The sequence below is a fragment of the Camelus bactrianus genome, chromosome 10 (assembly GCF_048773025.1).
Source record: "Camelus bactrianus isolate YW-2024 breed Bactrian camel chromosome 10, ASM4877302v1, whole genome shotgun sequence".
In the NCBI taxonomy this organism is placed as follows: Eukaryota; Metazoa; Chordata; class Mammalia; order Artiodactyla; family Camelidae; genus Camelus; species Camelus bactrianus.
The window spans coordinates 3,145,906-3,167,119 of NC_133548.1; the positions used below are offsets into that span (position 1 = coordinate 3,145,906).

Here is a 21,214-nt window from a genome sequence, read left to right on the forward strand (position 1 = left end):
CCCAGACCCACGACCCCAGTCTCATCATGAGAGACCAAAACCCCAGTGGATGGAGAGTCCACGAAACACCGGACTGGTACTCAGAACTGTCAAGGCGACCATAAACAGGGGAAGTCTGAGCTGTCGCAGCCAGAGGGATCCAAACGTCCTGTGGCATCCGGGTGGGAGCCTGCAGGCAGAAAAGGGACACTGGGTAACAATTAAGGAAATCTGAATAAAATGTGGACTTTAGTTAATAACAGTGTATCAATATTGGCTCACTGGTGACAAACGTATGGTCTTAGTGTAATATTTTCGTGATGACTGGGGGCCTGGGGGTGGGGCATGTGGGAATTCCCTGCGCAGTCGTCATAATTTTTCTGTAAATCTAAACCTATTCTGAGAAGAAAAAACATGTACGTGCGTAAGTGACTCACTTTGCGTACACCTGAAACTGACATTGTAAGTCAACTGCACTTCAGAAAAACTAAAAACAAAACAAGACAAATCCATAACAACTCTAAGAACTTGTTATAGTAATGGGAGTAGATTCAGGCTTATTGAACACCCCTGAATCCATAATGATGCTTTTTAAAGAACAGGTCGCTTGTAAGGGAACCGGTTCATTCCTCTGAAAACTGGTGAAGAAGAAGAAAGAATGGAGCATGTATCCTGCCCTTCTTATAAGACTGGACCTCGGGGCAGTCAAACAGTTGAGAAAGGGAAGTTTCTCTCTTAAAATTATTCCAAATAATAAACGGAGAAGGAACAGCAGAAGCAAATGACCTCCAGGCCGTGGCCGTCAGTAGCTGCTAAAAACCTTAGGGACCGTCCAGCGGGGGACGAACCAGGCCAACAGTGCCAGAAACCCACCAGTGAATCCTGACGCCACAGAAAGGCAGGAGCAGGGGTTCAGGGGCTCCGGGGGGAGGGGTGCTCGCCATGAATCAAACCAGAGCCAGGGGCCGGCCTCCAGCCAGCAGCGGGTGGCAGGACAGAGGACAGAACGTGGTCAGCAAAACTGAGGGGCACAGGCGGCAGCTGCGTTTCTCCAGCAGATGGGCTGCACGGAGATAAGGAGGAACGGGGGAACTTGTGAAGACTTCAGAGTCGTGCCAGCAGACACGTCATGTGGCTCCCATTCACCTCCTGATTCCAGCCAACTGGTACCCTCAGGACAGTTCTGAGATGGTCAAGAAAATCTTGGCCGTGATGGAGAATTTGGTGATAAAAGGAATTCGAGCTACCTCTCAGGGGCGGTCCTTGTACTGAGGCTGTTGTTAATAGGAAGCTTTGACTTTTCACAAGCAGCAGGCTGGATGCTTTCAGGCAGGGGAGGAGGAAGCTGGTTGTCGGTCCAGGAGAATCCATGCCGGGCAGGGGCGGGGTGGGGGTTCTCCCAGAGGCTGCTTCAGCTGGTCCTGTGGCTGCAGTGGTCTGTTTAGCAGTCCCTCTGCTCTTGTTTACTCCAGGGGCCAGTTTTCCATAATAACAAAAATGCAGAAAGGAGCTTCCTTTTTAATTAACAGGCTTTATTTTTTGAGCAGTTTTAATTTACAGGAAAAAAAAGTAGAGCAAAAAGTACAGAGAGCCCCCACATACTCCCTACCTACCCATTTCCTTTTTATTTTAACCGGAGGCACTGGGGATTGAACACAGGACCTTGTGTGTGCTAAGCACGCGCTCTACCACTGAGCTATATCCATGCCCCCACTCATTTCTGTATTTTTAGCACCTTGCTCTAGTGTGGTCCATTTGTCACAATTGCCAAACCAACTGATGAACCAATAATTGCTACGTTACTGTTAACTCAAGGCCACAGTTTACATCAGGGCTCCCTCTGCATTGTATTCTGTGGATTTGGGCAAACGTGTAGCATCACATGTCCACCATTACAGCATCGTACAGAATACTATCTGCCTGAAAGTCCCCTGCGCTCCACCTGTTCACGCCGCCCTCCCCCCAGCCCCTGGCAACCACTGACCTTTTTATGGTCTCCATGGTTTTGCTTCTTCCACAACGTCCTGTACTTGGCATCATACAGTATGTGGCCTCTTCAGATCGGCTTCTTTCCCTGAGCAAGGTGCATTTAAGGTTTGTCCATGTCTTTTAGTGGCTTGAGAGCCCCTTTCTTTTTATCACTGAATAATATTCCACTGTCTGGATGGACCACAATTTATCCACTCCCCTACTGAAAGACATTTTGGTTGTGTCCAAGTTTTGGTGATTCTGAATAAAGCTTCTGTAAACATCCACGGGGTTTTGTGTAGACCCAGGTTTTCCGCTTACCTGGGGAAACGACCCCCGGGGAGTGTGACTGCTGGATCACATGGTAACAGTATGTTCAGTTTTCTAAGAAACTGCCCACTGTCTGCCAAGTGGCCGCGCCGTCCTGCATCCCCAGCAGCAGTGGACAGGAGTTCCTGTTGCCCCACGTCCCAGCGTTTGTCGTCAGTGTTCTGGACTCTGGCCATTCTACCAGGTGTTCAGCGGTATCGCATTGTGGTTTTAATTTGTATTTCCACAATGACATTTGAAATTTGGCATCTGTCTCTCTGCTTTGGTGAGGTGTCCAGATCTTCTGTCCCATTTTTGTTTGGGTGCTATGTTCTCCTACTGGTGCTGTTTAAGAGTTCTGTGTGTATTCTGGACACCCGTCCTTTATCTGGTGTGTTTTTTGCAAGAATTCTTCCCCACCTGTGGTTTGCCTTTACATTCTCTTGACGGTGTTATTTTGCAGAGAAGGTTTCACTTTAGCGAAGCCTGGCCTGTCAGCTCTCTCCTTGATGGAGAGCGCTTCTGGCATTTTGGCCGAGGAGTTGGCGCTAAACTCAAGGTCGTCTAGGTTTTCTTCTACATTATCTTCCAGGAATTCTACAGTTAGTGTTTCACATGTAGGTCTGTGACTCATTTTGGGTTAATTTCTGTGAAAGGTAAAAAGGCCGGGTCCGGATTCTGTTTGTTTGTTTTTTTTCTCCGATACGTGGGTGTCCCACTGCCCCGGCACCATTGTTGAAACGTCTTTTGTCCACTGAGTTGCCTTTGCCCCCTTGTCCAAGGTCAGCGCGCTGTGTTTGCGCGGGCCTGTTTCTGGGCTTGCGCTTCTGTTCTGCTCTCTGTTTGCCTAGCCTTTGGCCAGCACTTGATTAGGAAGTTTCACAGTGAGTCTTGCAGTCAGGCCGTGTCAGTCGTCTGCGCTTGTGCTTCATTACTGCATTAGCTATTTCAGGTCTCCTGGCTTTGCGTGCGAAGTCCAGGACCAGTTTGTTGGTATTCACAAAATAACTGGCTGGGACAGAAATCAGCTTTTTAGGGGTCTCTCTTAAATATGAGCTTCCCACCGAGGAGCGCCAGACAGTGATGAAAGAATTAATATGAAAGACAGAGCCCAAGACAGACAAACTGTGGGGTAAAAAGAGGAAACAGATTATGCAGGGAGAATAACATGAAAAAACTACTACTAATACAACCAGAGAGATGAGATACTGCATCCTTGAAGAACAAAATGCACTTTTTAAAAGTAACATTCAGAGAACAAAATAAGAGCTCTTGAAAATTAAAACTATTAGAGCAGGAATGAAAATTCTGATATACAGATTGAAAGGTAAATTGAAAAGAATTGACCAGAAAGAGAAGGAGAGGAAAGTTGAAGAGGAAAGATAAATTAGAGGGCCGGTCCAGAAGGCCCACCATATGCCAAATAAGGGAAACTCTAAGAGAAAAAAGAAACAAAATGTTCACGAAGTAACTGAAGGAGACCTCCTAGAACCGAGGACCGTGAGTTTCTGGGTGGAAAGGGCTCACGGGCGCCCAGCCTAAGAGGTGAGAACACAGTCACGCCGCGGTTCAGGCTCAGCGCGGCTCGGAAACCGTGGGGCAAGCAGAGTGCCTCACAGGGCCGCCCGTTTCGGGGGGCTGTTCTGCCAGTTTGAGCAAAGGTTGCCTGCTGTGTGTGAGGAGTTACCCACCTGCTGCTAACTTGCCCAGTTCCGCGTCATCGTCCTGAGGCCCTGTTGTTGGGTGCATTGATGTTTGTGGCTGTTCTTTCCTCCTTACGAACGACCTCTTATATCATTATGAAGTAGCCCTCTTTATTTCTGGTAATACTCTTTTCCTTAAATCTGTTTTTTCCTGTTTTGTTGGGATATAGTTTACATACTGTAAAATTCAATCTTTTGAATTACACAGTCCAGTGGATTTTAGTATGTTGGCCACAGTCTAATTTTGGAACACCTTGTCACTCCAAAAAGAAATCTCACGTCCATCAACAGTCGCTTCCCACTCCTCCAAGCCCACTTATTGGCGACTACGGATAATGCCGTTACGGACTTCTGTGTACGGTTATTTGTGTGAACGTATGTTTTTCAGTTCTCTTGGGAATATAGTAGAAGTAGAATTTCTGGATCATGTGATAACTCCGTGTTTAACTTTTTGAGGAACTGCCAACCTCAAGTGGATAACATTTTGCCAGATATTAATATAGCTGCTCCAACTATGGGAGATCTTTTTTCCACGTATTTACTTTCAACCTCTCAGTGCCTTTGTTTTTAAAATGTGCAGACAGCATACTTAGGTCTTTTAAATCTACTTTTATAATATTTGCTTTTTAACTGGAGATTTATCTCATTAACGTTTAACATAATTATTGATGCTCTCCAGCGTAGGTGCACCAGTCTGTTTGTCTTCTGTTAATCTCTTGTTTTCCTCTGTTCTCCCTTCTCTGCTTTACTTTGGGTAATTTGGCTGTTTTTAGAACTCCACCTTATCACCTTGTGGCTGGACTGCTTTCTGTTCTCTCCAGTGGTGGCTCCAGGATCATAGTATACATCCTTTCCAGTTGACTTAGAGTTCACACTGCACACTTCACACACAAAAGAAAAACCTGGCAACCACACAGGTGTATCTGCCGCACTCCGGCCTTCCTTCAGGACACAGCTGTCTCCAGTGTAACGTCTACTCACATTCTAAAGCCCACAACACAACATTGTTTTTGCCTAAAATGGTCACACCTATTTTTAATATGAATTCAAATAATCTTTTATCTTTTACCCAGTTATTTATCATTTCTGATATCTTTCATGCCTTCTGAAGATTACTGTCATTTCCCTCCAGCTTGAAGAGCTTCCTTTGGCATTATTTGTAGTATAGGTCTGCTGGCCACACATCCTCTTGGTTTTCATTTATCTACAAAGGTCTTTCTTTCCGCCTTCATTCTTTGCAGATACTTTCAGTGGTTACAGAACTCTAGCTTGACAGTTGCTTTACTTTCACATTTAAAAACACTGCTCAGGCTCTTCCTGCTCTCCAGAGTCTCTGGGGTGAGGCCACAGGCGTTCCTGTCGCTGCTCCTCTGCGCGAGGTGTGCGCCGCTCCGGCTGCTGGAAGAGGTCCTCGTTCCTCCTCGGCGCTCAGGCCGTCTGTGCTGTGCCCAGGCGTGATTCTCTCTGTGTTTACCTACCTGGGGTTCACTGCGTCTCTTGAATCTGGATATTTGTCCTTAACCTAATTGGGGAAGTTCTCAGGCACCATTTTTTCTGACCCATTTTCTCTCTCTTTTCTAGGATTCTAATTTTCTCCCGTTCAGAGCTTCTAATTATCCTTATGTTAGACCCTCTGACATTGTCCCACAGTCCTTAACACTTCGTCCACTTCTGAAAACCTTCCCTCTTCATATTGGATAAGTTCTACTTCTGTACTGAAGTTCACTCTTTGCTCTTTCGTATCCATTCTGCTGTTAAACCCATCCAGGGCACTTTTAAATTTCAAATACTGTTTTTTGTTTTTGTTTGTTTGTTTTGCTCTAACAGTTCCACTGACATCTTTGCTAAGGCTTCTTACACTCCGTGCATTAGGAGCGCACTTCCCTTTACTGAGCGTTGTTGCAACAGCCGCTTTAAAGCCTTCGTCTGGTAGTTCCGACACCCCGGTCGTCTGTAGGCTCATCGAGTCAGTTTGCGCTGCATCCTGAACATTGTGGCTGTTGTGCTGTGGCAACTTTGGCTTCTGTTACATTTCTTGCGTGAGTGTTGATGTTTTTGTCTTAGTTAGTTGATAACCTTGGTTAGACTCAAACTGCAAACTGCCTGGCCCATAATGGCAGCAGATCAAATTTTAGCTCGGTGTTTTAGCCTTACCTGCAAGCTATTCTGAGTTGGCCCTGTGCATACATAGTTCAGACATCAACCGGAGGTTTGGGAAGTGTTTACACATAGAACATGGAGTGATTCCTCGCAGGGGTTCTCCCCTCACTTCAGCAGCCGTGGCCACCATGGGCTCTGTCCTCTGACTTCTCAAATCAGAAAGGCTGCAGTTTCTCATCAGGGCGTCCGGTAATTCACACCACACCGTGTCCATGGCCCAAAGCGTCCCATTTTCTACTCCCATCCCAAGTCTGCCTTTATTCTTGCCCTGGAGCTTCCAGGGAACTGTTTCTATTGGTTTGGGTTTGGGGGTGGAGGTATATTCTGTCCAGCCTGCAGTGTCACCTGCAGACGAGCTAGTCTTAGGTGCTTACTTTACCTTATCCTCCAGCCTCAAATTTTACACCCAGGCAAACTACTGTTTCAGTGTGTAAAGCCATTTTTAAATAGACAATGTCTTAAAAAAAGTCATCTCCCAAACTCCTTTTCTTGGGAAACTACTGGAAGTCTACCAAAAATGAGGTTCTGAATCAAATACATACATACATGGGTTCTAGGATTCAGAAAAACCAACACAAGAGTGAATCAAAAGGAGTCCTGAGGGTGACAGTAATGGGGACAGAGGCCAAGAGAACACCAAACCCACATTGTTAGAGAGAAGACTTTAGGAGCCATTTCTTCAAGACAACAAACTTAACACCCAATGGAGCTGAAGATTTTGAAAAGATGTACATATATAAGGCAGTGTTTGGATTTGAATTACTGTTAAGTACATAGAAATTTAAACCAATATAAATACGCCAGAAAATGACTTCATGCTAGGGAAAATAAAATGCACTGGGAAAGACAGACAAAGTACTCAGAGCATACTGCATGGTCTGGCCACGAACTGATGTTACAGTCATGATGTAAATCCTGAGTGTGGAGCTGGGTAACTGTCTACTGCTGGAGGAAGAAGTTCTGGAAAAGTGGTGGGACAGGAGGTGAAGGAAAAGAGTTAGGTCAGTGCTTCTCAGCTGAGGGTGACTCTGACCTCCCAGGAGACGCATGGCAATGTCTGGACATCTTGGTTGTCACGTTTTGGGGAGGGATGTTGCTGGATCTGGCGGGCAGACTGCAGTGATGCTGCTAGAAACCCTCCAGTGCACACCCGAACAGAGAACTGGTCCAAAACCACAATGGTGCCACAGCTGAGAACACTGAGCTAAATCGTCATCTTCTGTAGAGATACGTCAGTACATGGTACCTGCAATTTAAACATAAGACAGCAACCATATAAGTGCGTCTAGAGATGCAGTGATGGGTACAGAAGAGCTGGCTGAAGGCTGCGGGAGTGGGAAGTGGGGCCAGATGGCTGGGTCCTGTTGGCTTTGTAACAAGCCTTGTAGAACTCTGCTTCTTTAAACTGTGTACACATACAAGTTTGGTATTTTAAAAAACAATTGAAGTGGAAGAGGAGAAACATTTAGAGACATATAAAAGTGTAATGGAGGACAGGTTCCTGAAGCGTGGTGCTGGCCAGGCTCGTGTCCCTCGCTGCCAGGACGCGGTTTCCTCCCTCCGTAACTCGCACCATGTCTGTATGGAAGGATGACGCAGAGAGCGTGGCACTCTTCCTAACAAACTAACTCCCTGATTTGTTGGCAGCTTCTCTCTGCTCCAAAGCTATCATCTTCGCCGTGGCTTAATTCTCTGTAAATGTGCTGGATGATCAAGGTACATACCTCCCCCTGGCGGCAGCATGTCAGAATTGCAGGCCCAGTGGGTTTTGTTTTGCTCTGAGAGACACCAGAATCCCATGAAAGTTAAGATGCCAGTCTGGGCATCTGAGGAAGGACAGGCATTTCACCTGCTCGGTCTCTGAGATTTCAGTCACCACCCGAGTAATTTGCAACATTTGCTTTAAGGACAGTATCTGGTTCCGAAGTCTTGTTTCAGGTTAAACTGAAGGTTTGGCCTGTTTAAGGGCTGGGAAACTAAAGCACGGCTCTCTGCGACTCTGTTCCTCCGCCCTGGTCAGAGGATGGAGCTGCATGTCCTCATCCTGCCTGGTGGGTCATGGGCTTGTGGATTCCAGGCTGAACTGTGCTGTGGTGTTTCTGGGGCTTCTCGCTGGCACCTCTGTGCCGTCCTGCACACTGGCTGACCCACAAAAGCCCACACTGTCCCCTGCTCTGACCTTGGCATGTCTCTTGCTTTGGGGGCAAGACTCCGTCCACAGCTTATTCCCTGGCAGAGCAGGGGGAGGATGTAAGTTGGGTGTGGCTTGGGGGGGGGGGTGGATGGACACACATGAGGGGCTAAGGCAGCTGGGCTCCCAGCTCCCCCAGCGCAGCGCAGGCTTGAGAAGCAGGGGGGGTGCAGCTGGGGGTGCTGCTCCCACCGCCGGGCACTCAGTCTTGGGTGAGGGTGAGCCTCAAGGCCGCCAGGCCCTGGGGGCACCTGATTCTTCCCACCCTCTTGGCAACTCAGAGAGTGGGAGGTGGGCCCACATCACCACGTTTCACTCATCAGGCAGCTGGTGCATCGAGAGCCGGTGGGCCGCCCTGGGGCTCCCAGCTAGTAGGTGGTGTCAGGACGCAAGCTGGGCTAACTTCACACTTCTGGAGGTACAGGGTTCTAGAGAGTTGGACCCAAAGCCACGGGCGTCATCAGGCAGCAGTGGGACCGCTGGACGCCTGGATTGTGGCCAGGGGCCAAGTCCCCAGCCCCAGCTCCCTGACAAGCAGCCTTGGGTGCCGAGCACCCCAGCCCCTGGGCTGGAGCCCAGCTCTCCAACAGCCGCTTGAGCCCTGCCAGCTGCCTGCACTGACCCACGGACACAGCAGAGCCTGGTCCTTGCCTCCACCCCCAGCCACTGGACGGGAGGCTGGCCGCACTGCAGTCCCCTTGGGGAGCTCCCCACATCCTCATGGTGCCTCAGCCTGGTGGCTCCAGACCTGGTCTGGGTCTCCCCACCTCTCTGCCTCCGTCGGGGCCCTGGTGCCCATGTTCGCCAGCACGGATTCTGCCGTTTCTGCCCTTGTCCCCATCCCCACCCGCCATCCGGAGCAACTGATCCGCCTAAAATGTGCATTAGCCACATCACTCTCGGGCCCCAAAATGAACTTCTCACCTAGCATTCGAGGCCCACTGATCGGGCCTTGGGCCACCCAGAACCTGGGCTTTTCTTCTACTCTGTCTGCTCACACTGTTCAGGCCCCCCACCCCCACCATCTTGCTGTCCCACAAACACTCCAGGCTCGTCCCCGCCTCCGGCCTCAGCCCTGGCTGTGCCCCTCCCCCCAGCGCATTCAGCCCTTGCTCCTGGTCCCCGCATCTGCCCCCCTCTCCTCTCACTGGCTTGGCTCTCTTTAGTGGCACTCGGCACACCTGAAATGATATCTGTCCACTGATTTGTGTGCCATCCAACTCCCCCATGAGAGCGTAAGCCCCAGGGGGCAAGAGTGGACCATCCACCAGGATCCCGCGCACCTCCGGGACTGAGTGGGCTCTCAGAGCAAGAGTGTTGGTGGAATGAACAAATGAATGAATTCACTCCTGAGCCACAGTCGCTGCTCCGGTGCTAGTGGGGAAGAGACAGAGGGAGGGGAGCTTGGACCCTGAGTGTCAGGCTGGCCAAGCTGGGCCCTGTGCTGCTGCCCCAGGAAGCTCAGGGACAGCCATCTCTCCTCCTGGTCCAACTCCCCAGCTCCCCCTGTCCTGAGCTCACCTGGATTCCTGACCACACTCTGAGAAACCAGTGAAGAGCAGAGCCACTAGGTGTCACTTTGCAAAGACCACAGCTGCAGCCCAGAGGCAGGCAACTCTCCCCTACACCGGCCCCTCCTGGACGATCCTGCCCCGGCTGGGGGAAGGCCCACAGCCCCAGGACAGGGGAGGGTGCCGAGGGTGCCTCCTGGCCAGTGTGCCCGGCCAGGTTCCTGGGCCCCAGGCAAACTGGGGGTAAAGCAGGGTGAGCTGGCCTGGAGGAGACCTTCAGAGATGGTCGGAGCCTTCACTGGTGTCCCAGCTGAGGGGCCGGGCACTGCGTGCTCCCTGGTTGCACGGGTGGTGGGTCTGTGAGGCCATCGAGCCCTGCCGATGCTCCTGTCTGCGGCCACGCCGCGCTCCGAAGGCTTGTAGGACTCCACAGCAGAGAAAGCAGCACAGCAAAACGGGGACTGGCAGTCGCAGGCCGAGCAGGGTTTCAGTGCTTCCGTTAGTTCTTGACAACCAGGGCGGTTCTCTTTCCTCAAGAGACGGTACTCAAGGTGCTCGTGGCTTCGCCTTCCTGTGCGTTTGTTCTCAGGGCTGCCCTCTGTGCTTGGCGCCCACACCGGGAGCTATGGGGACGGCAGGTGCCAGAGCCCACGCGGAGAGGGTCCATGCAGGGGCCCTGGAGGGTGCGGAGGTGATGGAGGGAGGCGTCACTCAGGGAAGTTCCCTCCCACGATGGAGCCAGGTCTGGCTGGTTTGGCAGACATGGTGCGCGGTGGACAGAGCAGCCGGCTGAGCTTCACGAGGTGCCCAGTGCCCGGGGACTGGGGCCCCGCACTGCTCACGGGATGTCACCTCGGGGCCTGTCTGCATTTCCACCCTGGTGGCAAAGGGGGAGGTGAGAGGCTGACGGGTGCCAAGAGCTTGGCGCACACCGTGGAGGCCCCAGTGGAGGCAGCGGGTCCCTGAAGCTGCCGTCCCAGAGATAAGCGGGGCTGACCCGTTGCTGTTCGCGCCTATGAGCCAAGCTTCCTGCCTTTTCCGGCCTGTGGGCGAGGGAGGAGGAAGAGGGAAGCCGCGCGGGGAGACGGGAGATGGGAGACAGGCAGCGTCCTGTGACGCGTGTTCCCAAATGTGTGAGAAGAGATTGAGCGTACCTGCCCCCCCAACGGCCGGGTGCCGGCTCCTTTCGCTCACAGCCCTGCTCCCTCTTCCGGTAGGTTAACAACGAGAACGTGGTGAAGGTCGGCCACCGGCAGGTGGTGAACATGATCCGCCAGGGAGGGAACCACCTTGTCCTCAAGGTGGTCACTGTGACCAGGAATCTCGACCCGGATGACACCGCCAGGAAGAAAGGTGCCCACCCTGTGCTCTCCCAGCCATGAGCCCCGCCCGAGGGATCAATGGGGAGTAGGGGCCCTTCTCCAGCCTCCGGTGCTTGGGCACTTCCCAGGATGTCCCCCATCTCCTTCCACTGGGGTGGGTTCTGATCCCTCCACCAAGAGTAGGAAGAAGCCAGAAAGGGATGTTACGGGTGATTCAGGCTTACCCACAGGGCAGTGGCGGCCTCAGGCCAGGGCTGTGCTCAGACGACCAGGGGCCTGGGGGCTCCCACTCCAAACTGACTTGCCCCAGTCACTGCAATTTGGTGATGGGTCTTGCCCGCAAGTAGCCTGGGCCCACTGTGGACAGAGGGCCAGCTTGCCTACCCTCCTTCCCAAGGGAGGTCACAGCTGGGGGACACTGGCGCTGAGGGAGGCCTGCAGAAGGGAGCCGGGAGCAGGCCAAAGGTACCTGGGGCTAGAAGAAGGCTGGAGTACCAAGTTAGCACTTCCAGCATTTCTCAAGGACAAGTGTACGCCCCTCTCCCACCCACCCACCCTGCCAGGAGCCTTCAGTCCTAGAGACAGCAGTCAGCACAGCCAGGGAGGACTACCTGGAGGAGGGGGCTGAGAGATGTGGGAGGGGAGGCTGCAGTGTGAGGGTGTGGAGAGAAGGGGAAGTAAAGCTACTGCAGCCGGGAGAACCCCGTCCTGCTGCAGCTGCTGGAATCTCCTGTCCCCGTTAGTCACCAGCAGGCCTACAGAGAGCTGGACCAGACTCTCTTCTGCAGACCTCTGCTGCACCTCACACTGGGCCCTGGCCCTACAGACGGGAGGGACCCCAAGTGCAAGGTGCGCTTGGGGGCTGAGTACAGAGAGGCAGGGAGGCCTCCCGATGAGGGCTTGTCCTGGTCCCTCATGGAGCCTGCAGACTCATCCAGGCTCATGACTCTGCAGGGTGACCACTGCCGGCTTCCCCACCCTGGGGGACACTGCCTCAGTTTTCCCAGCAGGCTCCGGGTCCCCTCCTCCCGGCTGCTCTGTAAGGTGGGGTGGGGTGGGCGGCACTGTGGCCAGGTTCTCACCTCCGTCTCTCCTTCCTGCCCCTCAAGCTCCTCCACCTCCAAAGCGTGCTCCGACCACGGCCCTCACCCTGCGCTCCAAGTCCATGACCTCGGAGCTGGAGGAGCTCGGTAAGAGCCGCGTCCGGCCCGCCCCAGCCCTGCGCTGCCGCCAGCTCCCAGCACACCGGCTGGGCCAGCCTTGGCCACGCCCCAGCCTGCGCATGGCCCTCTGCTTGCCTGCCTGCCCCTCTCCTGGCCCCCAGGCCCCAGAACGGTGTCAGGAGATGCCCCCGGATGCAGGGCTCCCACGCTGGCCCGCTGGGGTCCTGCTGGCTTCAGGGGTGGTTACTAGTCTTAAACTCTTTCGGTTCGTCTAACATTGTTTTGTTTTGAATTTTTGGGCCTCTCACTAGTGGATAAAGGTAAGCAGCCCTCTGCTGTCGAGGGAGCCCCCCCTGAAACCCGCCCTGCTGGTCCTCTCGTGCACAGCTAGGACCAGGAAGCTCCAGCCCTTGGGTCTGGCATAGATAGCAGTGGGGCTGCAGACCTGGTGGGCTGCGGGCCAGGTCGAAGGAGCTCCTGGTGCCTTCTGGAAAGCTCTACAAGAACAGAGGGCTGTGGCCACTGGATGCCACCTGGCCCGGGGAGGATGTGCAGAGCAAGGTGGGCCCTGGGTCTAGCGGCCGTGTGGCTGTTGAAGAGGGATGACTTGAGCTGGTGGTGTGAGCCTCCCAGGTGCTGGTTAAGTGCCACACTGCGAGTCACCACGGAGGCCAGGGACACCTCCTGGAGGAAGGAGGCTCTGATCACAAATGAATGGCGAGTGGGCTGAAGGCCTACTCCACTGGGAGGCCCTGGTGGGCGTCTCTGAGCTCTCCTCAGGGTATGTTACGGGGGCACAAAACAAACCCTGCGCCCACGGCCACACCCCCATCAGCCCCAGCTGGTTGGGGTGGGGCGGGTAGTCTGAGCGTCCTTGCCGGTCTCTGACTTGCCATCACTCCCATCTGGTCCCAGCCTTCAGGAGGAGACCTTCTGGTCCTGGCCTCCCCTCCAAAAACAGCACAGAGAGGCCCTTTCCCCCTCACAGCTCCTCTGCAAGGGCCTCCTGCAGTCCACCCTCGCCGGGCCCAGGCCACCTCCCAGTGAGCACCCCCTTGCTTGCCACCCTGTCCCAGGGCTGGAATCTTTGTTTCAGGCTGAAGCCTAAGTTCTCTAGATGAGAGCATCCCTGCTGTGGTGCTGCCCACCCCCGCCCAGAACAACTAGTTTCCGCAAAGCCCCTTTCCTTTCATCCCTCCATAACCACGCCGCATCCATCCAAACAAGACTCACCAGGAAAACCCCTCTGAACCCTAGGCCTGGCCCCGGCGGGGACCACAGTGTGAGTTTCTGCACATGCTTTTCTAAACCCAGACAGCATGTGCTGCTCTGGCTCCTCCGAGGGGCCTGTGGGCTGTGGGCAGGACACCTTTAATAAGGGCTCTGGGGGTGTCAGCCTAGGACGCTGTGAGGGTCCCCCTAAGAGATGCCTGGGCTCACACGGCCCCCTCTGGCAGGGTGCAGGGAGGGCGGGGGCTGAGTGAGAGGAAAGGCCCCCGTCCCTGAGGGAAGCAGGTTTGCTGGAGAATGTGATCAGAAAGGGCGTCCAGCTCTTCACAGCTACCGCGCCCACCAGCATCCGCCACAAGCTGCAGTCAGTGCAGGGCGAGGGGGAGCCCAGGGCAGCAGCCCAGCCCGGGCCCTGGGGGAGCGCTGCCGGCGCACCTGCCACAGGACTCACACTCCCCTTTCTGTTTGCAAGCCTCCGTCCGGAAAAAGAAGGGTAAGGGGCGAGCCCAGCGTCCGTCTCAGCCCCCAACCCGCACGCCCTGTGTGGCCATCGGCGTGGCGTCTGGAATGTGCTGTGACCCTGTGCTGTCTTCTCCCTGCTCGGGGTCCGGGGGGGGGGGGGGGGGTGGGATCGGCCCCAGGATGCGTCCCGTCTCAGTCTGTCACGTCTGCCTTCTCCCGTCTGTGGTCCCCAGCGTGTTCTGCATTTGCCCCTGAGTTGTGTCCACGTGGCCATATCTGACGCCTGGGCCCTCTTGGGCCCAGGGGTGGCAGGCAGCCTCCATAGCCATGGCTTGGGGCGCAGGCCAGCAGGGCCCCTGGCAAATGGGGCCCTGACTGCTGGCCCTTTTGCCCCCAGTAGGGGCTGCCTCCCTTCAACTCCTAAAAAACCCCTTGAGGCCTGCTCGGCTCCTGCCAGGAGACTGCCCTTGAACTTGGGGAAGAGGGGGCTGCGAGGCCAGGCTGCTCCCTGCCCCTCCCTAGGCTGGCAGTGGTGAGGGGGGGACCAGCCTCCGCGCTGTGAGCAGCTAAGACACCAGCCGCACGGGTGCCCAGCAGCCGGGCCCCGATGGAGCTTGCCCCTCCGCAGCAGCTCCCACACTTGGGGTGCCTCTCCCAGGTGCTGGAGGTGAGCAGCAGCCTGTCAGTTTAGGGCCAAGAGGGGACTTGCCCACAGGCCCAGGCCCTGCCACTGAGATGTGACTCAGCCAAGATGGTGGGGGGAGTCTGGGAATCCCGCTGGGCAGTATCTGAGGGCAGGGCCAGGGGTCCTGGAGCACCAGGACAGGAGCTCCTTTCTCACCCACCATCCCCCGCCCCGAGAGGCAGGCCAGCCCTGGCAGCCTTCCTCTGGAGCAATGCTGGGCCTCCCCCAACAACCAGGGGCTGCTTGGGAGACCCCCCCCCCCACCATGGGCTTTCCAGGACCAGTCACCGTGTCACCACATGGTGCGTGCCTGGGGCACAGGAAGTTTCCTGAGATTACATTACCCTCTGAACTCCCTTCAACCCAAGGCCAAACCCAGCTGGCAGGAACAACCCCTCTGTCCACCACACTTTCCAGAAAAGGCACTACACAGTAGATTCCAGAAGTCCCATGACCCTAACAGGGCTAGCGGGAGAGCCTGTCCTCAGGGAGCAGCCGCTGGCCCGCCCCACCCCACCCCACCCCACCGGCTCCACCCTCCTCCCCAGGGCCCAGCAGCCAGAGACCCGGGGCTGTGACTGAGGGAGAGAGGAGAGAGGTCGTGTTCCGCGGGGCCAGCCTGGGGAGTGCAGCCCTGCCTGCCTTTGGCCAGCGAACACCGAACACTGGATGTGATTTGGAGCTAACACGCCCACATTTAGTCCTTGAGTGTTCCCTGAGGACCTGCGCTATTCCCCAGACACCAAGCTCACTGGTGTCAGGGTGAGCAGCGGTGGGGTGGGGGGGGGCCCGAGGCAGAATCTGGGCAGGGGTGGTGGGGCCAGCTGCACCATGGCCTCCCAGCCCGCGGGCCCCTCTGGCTGCACCCCACCCCCTTCCCTTCGAAGCTGTGTGACTCATCAGAGCCTGCAGGCCAGGAACAGTGTGCTGGGGTCAGAGCGCTGGCCCCTGGCCTTCGCTGCCTCCACCAGAGACGGGTGGCTGGCAGTAGCTGCTGCTTCCACTGCATATGGCTCGTCTTTGACATCTAGCGCTGTCGACACCTTGCTTTCCTTCTTGGAAGCGGTTTACGGAGGAAATCCTGCACTGTGGCCTCTCACCCTGAGACGGGGCATGGGTGGCCCTGCCCCTCCCGAGAGTTGGCGGAACAACTGGTTCGAGGTCACGAGGAGCGACAGGGTGCCTGGGCATCTCCGCAGCCAGGAGGCACTTCACAAACCAACTGCCTGACAGGCTGAAGAACTGGAGAGTCTTAGTCCCGGCGTTGCGGGACGTTCCTGGAGCATCTAGGATGCTCTCCCGAGGGGTCCAAGGAGCAGCTGGGGGCCTGGATACAGCCTGGCATGTGGCCACGGCAAAGGGGGGCACAGGACACGGAAGCCAGAGTCCCTGCGATGGCGCCCCCTTCCCCCAGGAGAAAGAGGGCCCCTTGGCCAGATGCGCCCGTGTCATCCTGGCCTCGGCCTCCCCACGGTTCGGAGGGTCATTCCACTCCACAATTTGAGGCCTCCCTACTACAAAGCCAGCAATACCTGCTGGACGAGTGGGAGGGCTCGGGCCACAGGTGACTCTGCCTGTGGTGGGGGCAGAGCTCACAGGTGGGGGACTCTGGTGACAGGCAGGACACCAGCTCTGCTCTGGTTCCCAGAGACACGTGGCTACATGCGACCCTGACATCTACCACCCCTCCCCACCCAGGACACACTCTTCCCTGCGTGAGGAAGTGTGCAGCCTGTGGACGGTGGGTACCACATCTGTCTTCTAAGCAGACTGTAGGTCTGTTTAGAAAATTAAAATACAGGTCACTGCCGGAGCATTTTCATCAATTCATTACTAAGATTTGACAGTTTTCAAATCTGTCTGCAGGACTGCTTTTCAGTCACAGAGCACTTCATTCTAAGGCTGCAGGGGCTGAACTCACTAATCCTCTTCCTCTGGAGTCCCTGAATAGAGACCCAATTCCAGGCTTTTATAAATTAAGCATAATAATCCTTATGAGCTTAGAATGAGAAGCAGGAACCCACAGTCTCACAGCTTTCCTTAAAAGCCTTCACGTTCCAGTAAACAAGCCCTTCAACACGGGGGCTGAGCAGAGTCTTTGAGTCAGGCCACCAGCCTCCCTTCGAGACAAAGGCCAGGAGGGGACTCAGGGCCCCATGGGGAAGCGATGCAGGGCTTCCCTCCGCATTTGCACCACACAGACCACGCTGACCAGCTCTCACTGTGAACAGAACAGCCCTGGACAAAACCCCCCCAAACCAAGATGCTCTCCTGTGTTCTGGATCAAAGAACATTTGGGTGGCGTGGAGGCCGAAGGGCAAAGGTTTCAGACAAAGACCATGATACCCACGTTCAGGGTCACCACAGCTCCAGGGGGTTCCCCTTCAATTACACCCCAAGCCGCCCATCTCAGTGCAGCACGACCGTGGTGAGCGCAGTGCCCTGACTTTGCAGCTGGCTGGGCCAGGCAGACCAATCTGACAGCAACCCTAGACTCATGGTCTGCCAGGGCTCGGCACCCCTGTTGGCCCTAGTGGAGCCCAAGCCTCCCTCTGGTCCCAGCATTCCACCTGCAAGACCTTAGGCAACTCAGAGCCTCATTGTTCTCTCTGCAAAAAAGGAATGACGCTCCCCTATGACCAAGTTCTTTTTAGGATGAGAAACGGGATAAAGGTGCTTATTAAGCATTTCCACCAAAGTTGGGGACCGTTGTCACTAACAATGGTGCCTTTGCCTCACCTGCACACACCCGCCATCGAGCTGCGTTTTGGGAGTGCCTGCCATGCGCCGGGCCCCACAATTGCAGTCTGCTGCCCGCTCATTCCAGGAGCGTGGGAGCTCCAGGCCGCGCTCTGGGCTGCAGAGGGTGGGCCAGCCCCCTCAGCTCAGGGGGCTAACACCAAAGAAACGGACTCGCAGGGCCCAGCTAGGCAGGAGCCTCTGGAAGCCGCAGCCAGTTTAGCCGTCCTGCCCAGGAGCCCCCCGCCCGCCCTGCTGGGCCTGACACGGCCCGCTGCGCTGCGGACAGGGCTCTCGCTGCGGTGGCCCCACAGGACGCCGTGCCAGGCCGTAGTCACGCTCCCTAACTCAGCGGCCTCCGCTCCAGGCCCGTGTTCCCGGAGGCTCCCAGGAGAGCCCAGCCAAGCTGCACACGCCGTAGCTGAGACTGGGCCTGCGAGGACGCCGCGCCTGCGGGCCATGCGGGAGATGGACCTGACTGCCCGCCATCACTGGCAAAGCGGCACCTCGGCCAAAGCAAAGCCAACTGCGAGGGACCAAGCTTCCAGGGACGGGCCAAGAGGCCCCTCGGGCTGCCGTGGGCTCGCCAAGGTCAACCAAGGACCCTGAGCCCTGCAGCCAGCGGGGCGGGGAGCAGAGGAGATCATCACAGAAACAAGTTAAACCCTAACCATGAACCTGAGGGGGAAGGCTTCCTGTAGGAGGCACACTTCTTGGGGCAGGGAATCTGGCAAAGGGAAGGTGGTGAGCAGAGAAGGCAGAAGAGGCAGAGAGGTCAGCAGGGCTGGGGGCTGGGCAATGAGCAACCTGGAAAGCACTTGAGGACGAATGCCCAGGGGCCCTGGGGCAGCAAGGAGGAAGGCAAGGTGGGGGACACAGGGACCACAGCTGGAGTGTCCCTGCAGCCACACAGAGAGGCGGGTGTTTCCCACTAACTCCCTGAAGGGCAGAAACTCACCAGTGTCCCCCGACATCAACCGGGAAGGAAATGGCCCCGAGGAGGAGGCCAGAGCTGGGAGAGCTGTGGGTCCCAGAACCTGGGGAGGGTGCTGAGAGGAGGAACTGAGAGGTCCCGAGCAAAGTGGCCTGTCGGGGCAGCGCCCTGGGATGCTGTCTCCGCCTTAGTCTTCTGCTGGCAGGTGGACGCAGTGGGCATTTCCATAAAGGGCCAGAGCACGGGTGTCTGTGGCTCTGCGGGCCTCTCCCCACGGCACACTCTCTCTCTCTCAACCCCTTTAAAGTGTGGACACCGGCCTTAGGTCAAGGGCCAAACCAGAACAGGCGTGGACAGGGTTTGGCCCACAGGCCGTGGTTTGCCCACCCAGGGCCAGGACACACTGGAGTCGGGTGCCCAGCTGGAGCCTGAGTGGGGAGGGGCCCCCTGCGGTTCCTCTCGTTGGGGCCCCTGTCTGGGCGGCTCAGAGGGCAGGTGGCTCTAGGGGGCCCTCACAGGGGCTGAGCTCCTCCTAGGAAGCCGCCATCACAAGTTGGCTGAGGCGCCTTGACCTTGACACTGGAGCTCCCAGCCTCTGACTCTCACGCTGGCCTCGGCTTGAGAGGCCTGGGTCTTTCTGACAGCACAATCTTCATGGGGAGTCACAAGAGCCCAGAGCAGGTTGGGGTCACCCAGGAGAAGGCCTCAGCTTGCGGACAGAATGTTCTGGGGGGCCAGGAGAGTGCTGTGCCTCACTGGGTCCAAACAGGACACTCTGCCAGGCCGGCCTCTCTCTGCCTTCCTGCTGTCCCGGTGGCCTCCCCCACCAAGCACTCATCTATGTCCCTGACCCGGGCTCCTTGCTGCGACGGCCCTACTCGGACACTGGGGTCTGGACCCGGCCTGCAGAGGGAAGCTAGGCATCTGGCAGGCCCAGGGTCAGCTCCAGTTTTCAAGTTTCCCCAAAAGTGCAATGTTTTAAATTTCAACTTGTTAGTAATGTTTTAATTTGTAAGGCTCACTAACCATCGGCTTTTTCACAACGAGCTAGGAATGCTCAGCTGTTGGGGGCCTGGGGGCGCCTCCCCAGAGCAGACTGGCTCCTGAGCGGGGGGGCTGTCCCCCTCACCCCCACGCAGCTCGGTGGCCTCCAGCCTTGGGTGCTGGGTCCTCAGACCCTGGCAACTGCATGTGGTTGTAGAAGAGCCACACCTCTGAGCGCTTAAAAGGAAGAACGCTCCAAGCGCTGCCCAGCTCCCACCACCAAGACTAACATCACACTGGTGTGAATGAAGCGCCTCCCTGAGTTCCGGGCACTCGGGGCGGAGGTCTCCCTCCCCTCTCGTCCATGTGCACCTTTCCGGTGTGGCTCGGGGTCGGGTCCTGCGCTATGAATGCTTGTGGCCGAGGCATGTGTGCCCCTCACCTGGGTGACAAAGCCCTTGCACGACAAAAGCTGTTAAACTGCAGGCGGCACTTCGGCATTTTTCTAACTAAGCCCCTCCCCTGACTGGGTCACTGACGCCTGTCCTGATGGTCATGTTCACATTGCAGATAAACCCGAGGAGACAGTCCCAGCCCCTAAGCCATCCCGAACCGCCGAGAGTGTGGCCGTGGAGTCCAGGGTGGCCACCATCAAGCAGCGGCCCACGAGCCGCTGCTTCCCGCCCGTCTCTGACATGAACGTGAGTGGCTGGGGCCAGGGGAGTGGGCGGCAGGTGGGCAGGGGTGGAGATGGCCGTCCCCGTGGCTACAGTTCACACCCTCCCTGTGCGGTCCAGACCCGGAGCCCTGGTCCCAGAGGCACCAGTGGGAGACAGAGCGGGCTGGAGCCCGGGTCTGGCACTCACTCACCTTGTCACTTCCGCTCAGTCCCTCGACCCTGAGGGTCTTCCTGCAGCCCACCTCTGACTCCTGATGCAGCGAGGCCTCCGCAAACAGCCAGTGCCTGCGCAGAGCCGCTGCCCAGGCCGTGCCCCCCATCCCTACATGGTGAGCAGAGACCCCAGGCCATCGAGGGCTGGCAGAGCCGCCCAGTCCCCGGGTCAGCTGCTCCTCAGTTTTCCAGAGGCAGCTGCCTGCACCCCAGCTTTGTACCTCGTGTGGACCTGAACACACCTATTACCATTACTGACTTAGTGTGTTTTCTGAAGCCATTTCACACTGACTGTTTAACCTCACCTTTTCTTAAACAATAACCCCCATAAGTACCATCAATTTGACATGACGGTTTTTAAACACTTGTTAAAACAAACACAGCTGCTGATGATAACAATTCAAGCGTTCGCCCCTGCCCCTGGCCCTCATCTCCGGAACTCCCAGGGCGGCTTCCCTCCCCCCGTCCCTGCCCCTCACTGCGCCCCGTGCCCTCCTTGTCCCAGACGCCTTGTCCCCAAGCCCAGGACCAGGCTGCAGAGCAAAAAGCCAGGCCTGGTGAGACTGGGCCACACAGGAACAGCCTGAGGCATGTGCACCAGACCTCTAAAACGTGCACACGTCTCCTCTGGGCTCCACAGCCGACATTGCTCCCAAGTCACCCTTCAGTGTGGGGGGTGGGGCAGCCAGCAATCTCGGTTTTCCAGTCAAGGAAGCAGCAGGGGCCGCACAGGGAATCTATTTCACCACCAGAGGAGGTGGGCGCTGGGCTCCTTCTGGACCAGGCAGAGGAGGCAGGGCTGGGACAGCCCGCCTGGGCTGCTGCTGTCAGCCCACTGTGTGGAAGAGGACGCGGCCAAGGGCGGACCCCACTCCCACCAGCGGGTGCTCTCTCCTAGGACACCTCATTCTCAGTCGGTCAAGTCAGGCGGGCCACGGCTCCACGGAGCAGGGCTTACGGGCATTTGGAGGGCGGGGAGGGC

The 21,214-nt window shown here is 56.3% G+C and overlaps 1 protein-coding gene across 6 annotated transcripts in view; it reads left to right on the plus strand.

The window, feature by feature from the left end:
* Positions 1–21,214, plus strand: part of SHANK2 (SH3 and multiple ankyrin repeat domains 2) — a 497,686-nt gene that overhangs the window by 458,260 nt on the left and 18,212 nt on the right. For all 6 annotated transcript variants that reach the window (XM_074371523.1, XM_074371521.1, XM_074371526.1 and 3 more), the window contains 3 exons: positions 11,039–11,174; positions 12,253–12,333; positions 19,911–20,041. In XM_074371523.1, coding sequence (XP_074227624.1) covers positions 11,039–11,174; positions 12,253–12,333; positions 19,911–20,041 — 348 coding nt within the window. The remainder of the gene's footprint in view (positions 1–11,038; positions 11,175–12,252; positions 12,334–19,910; positions 20,042–21,214) is intronic.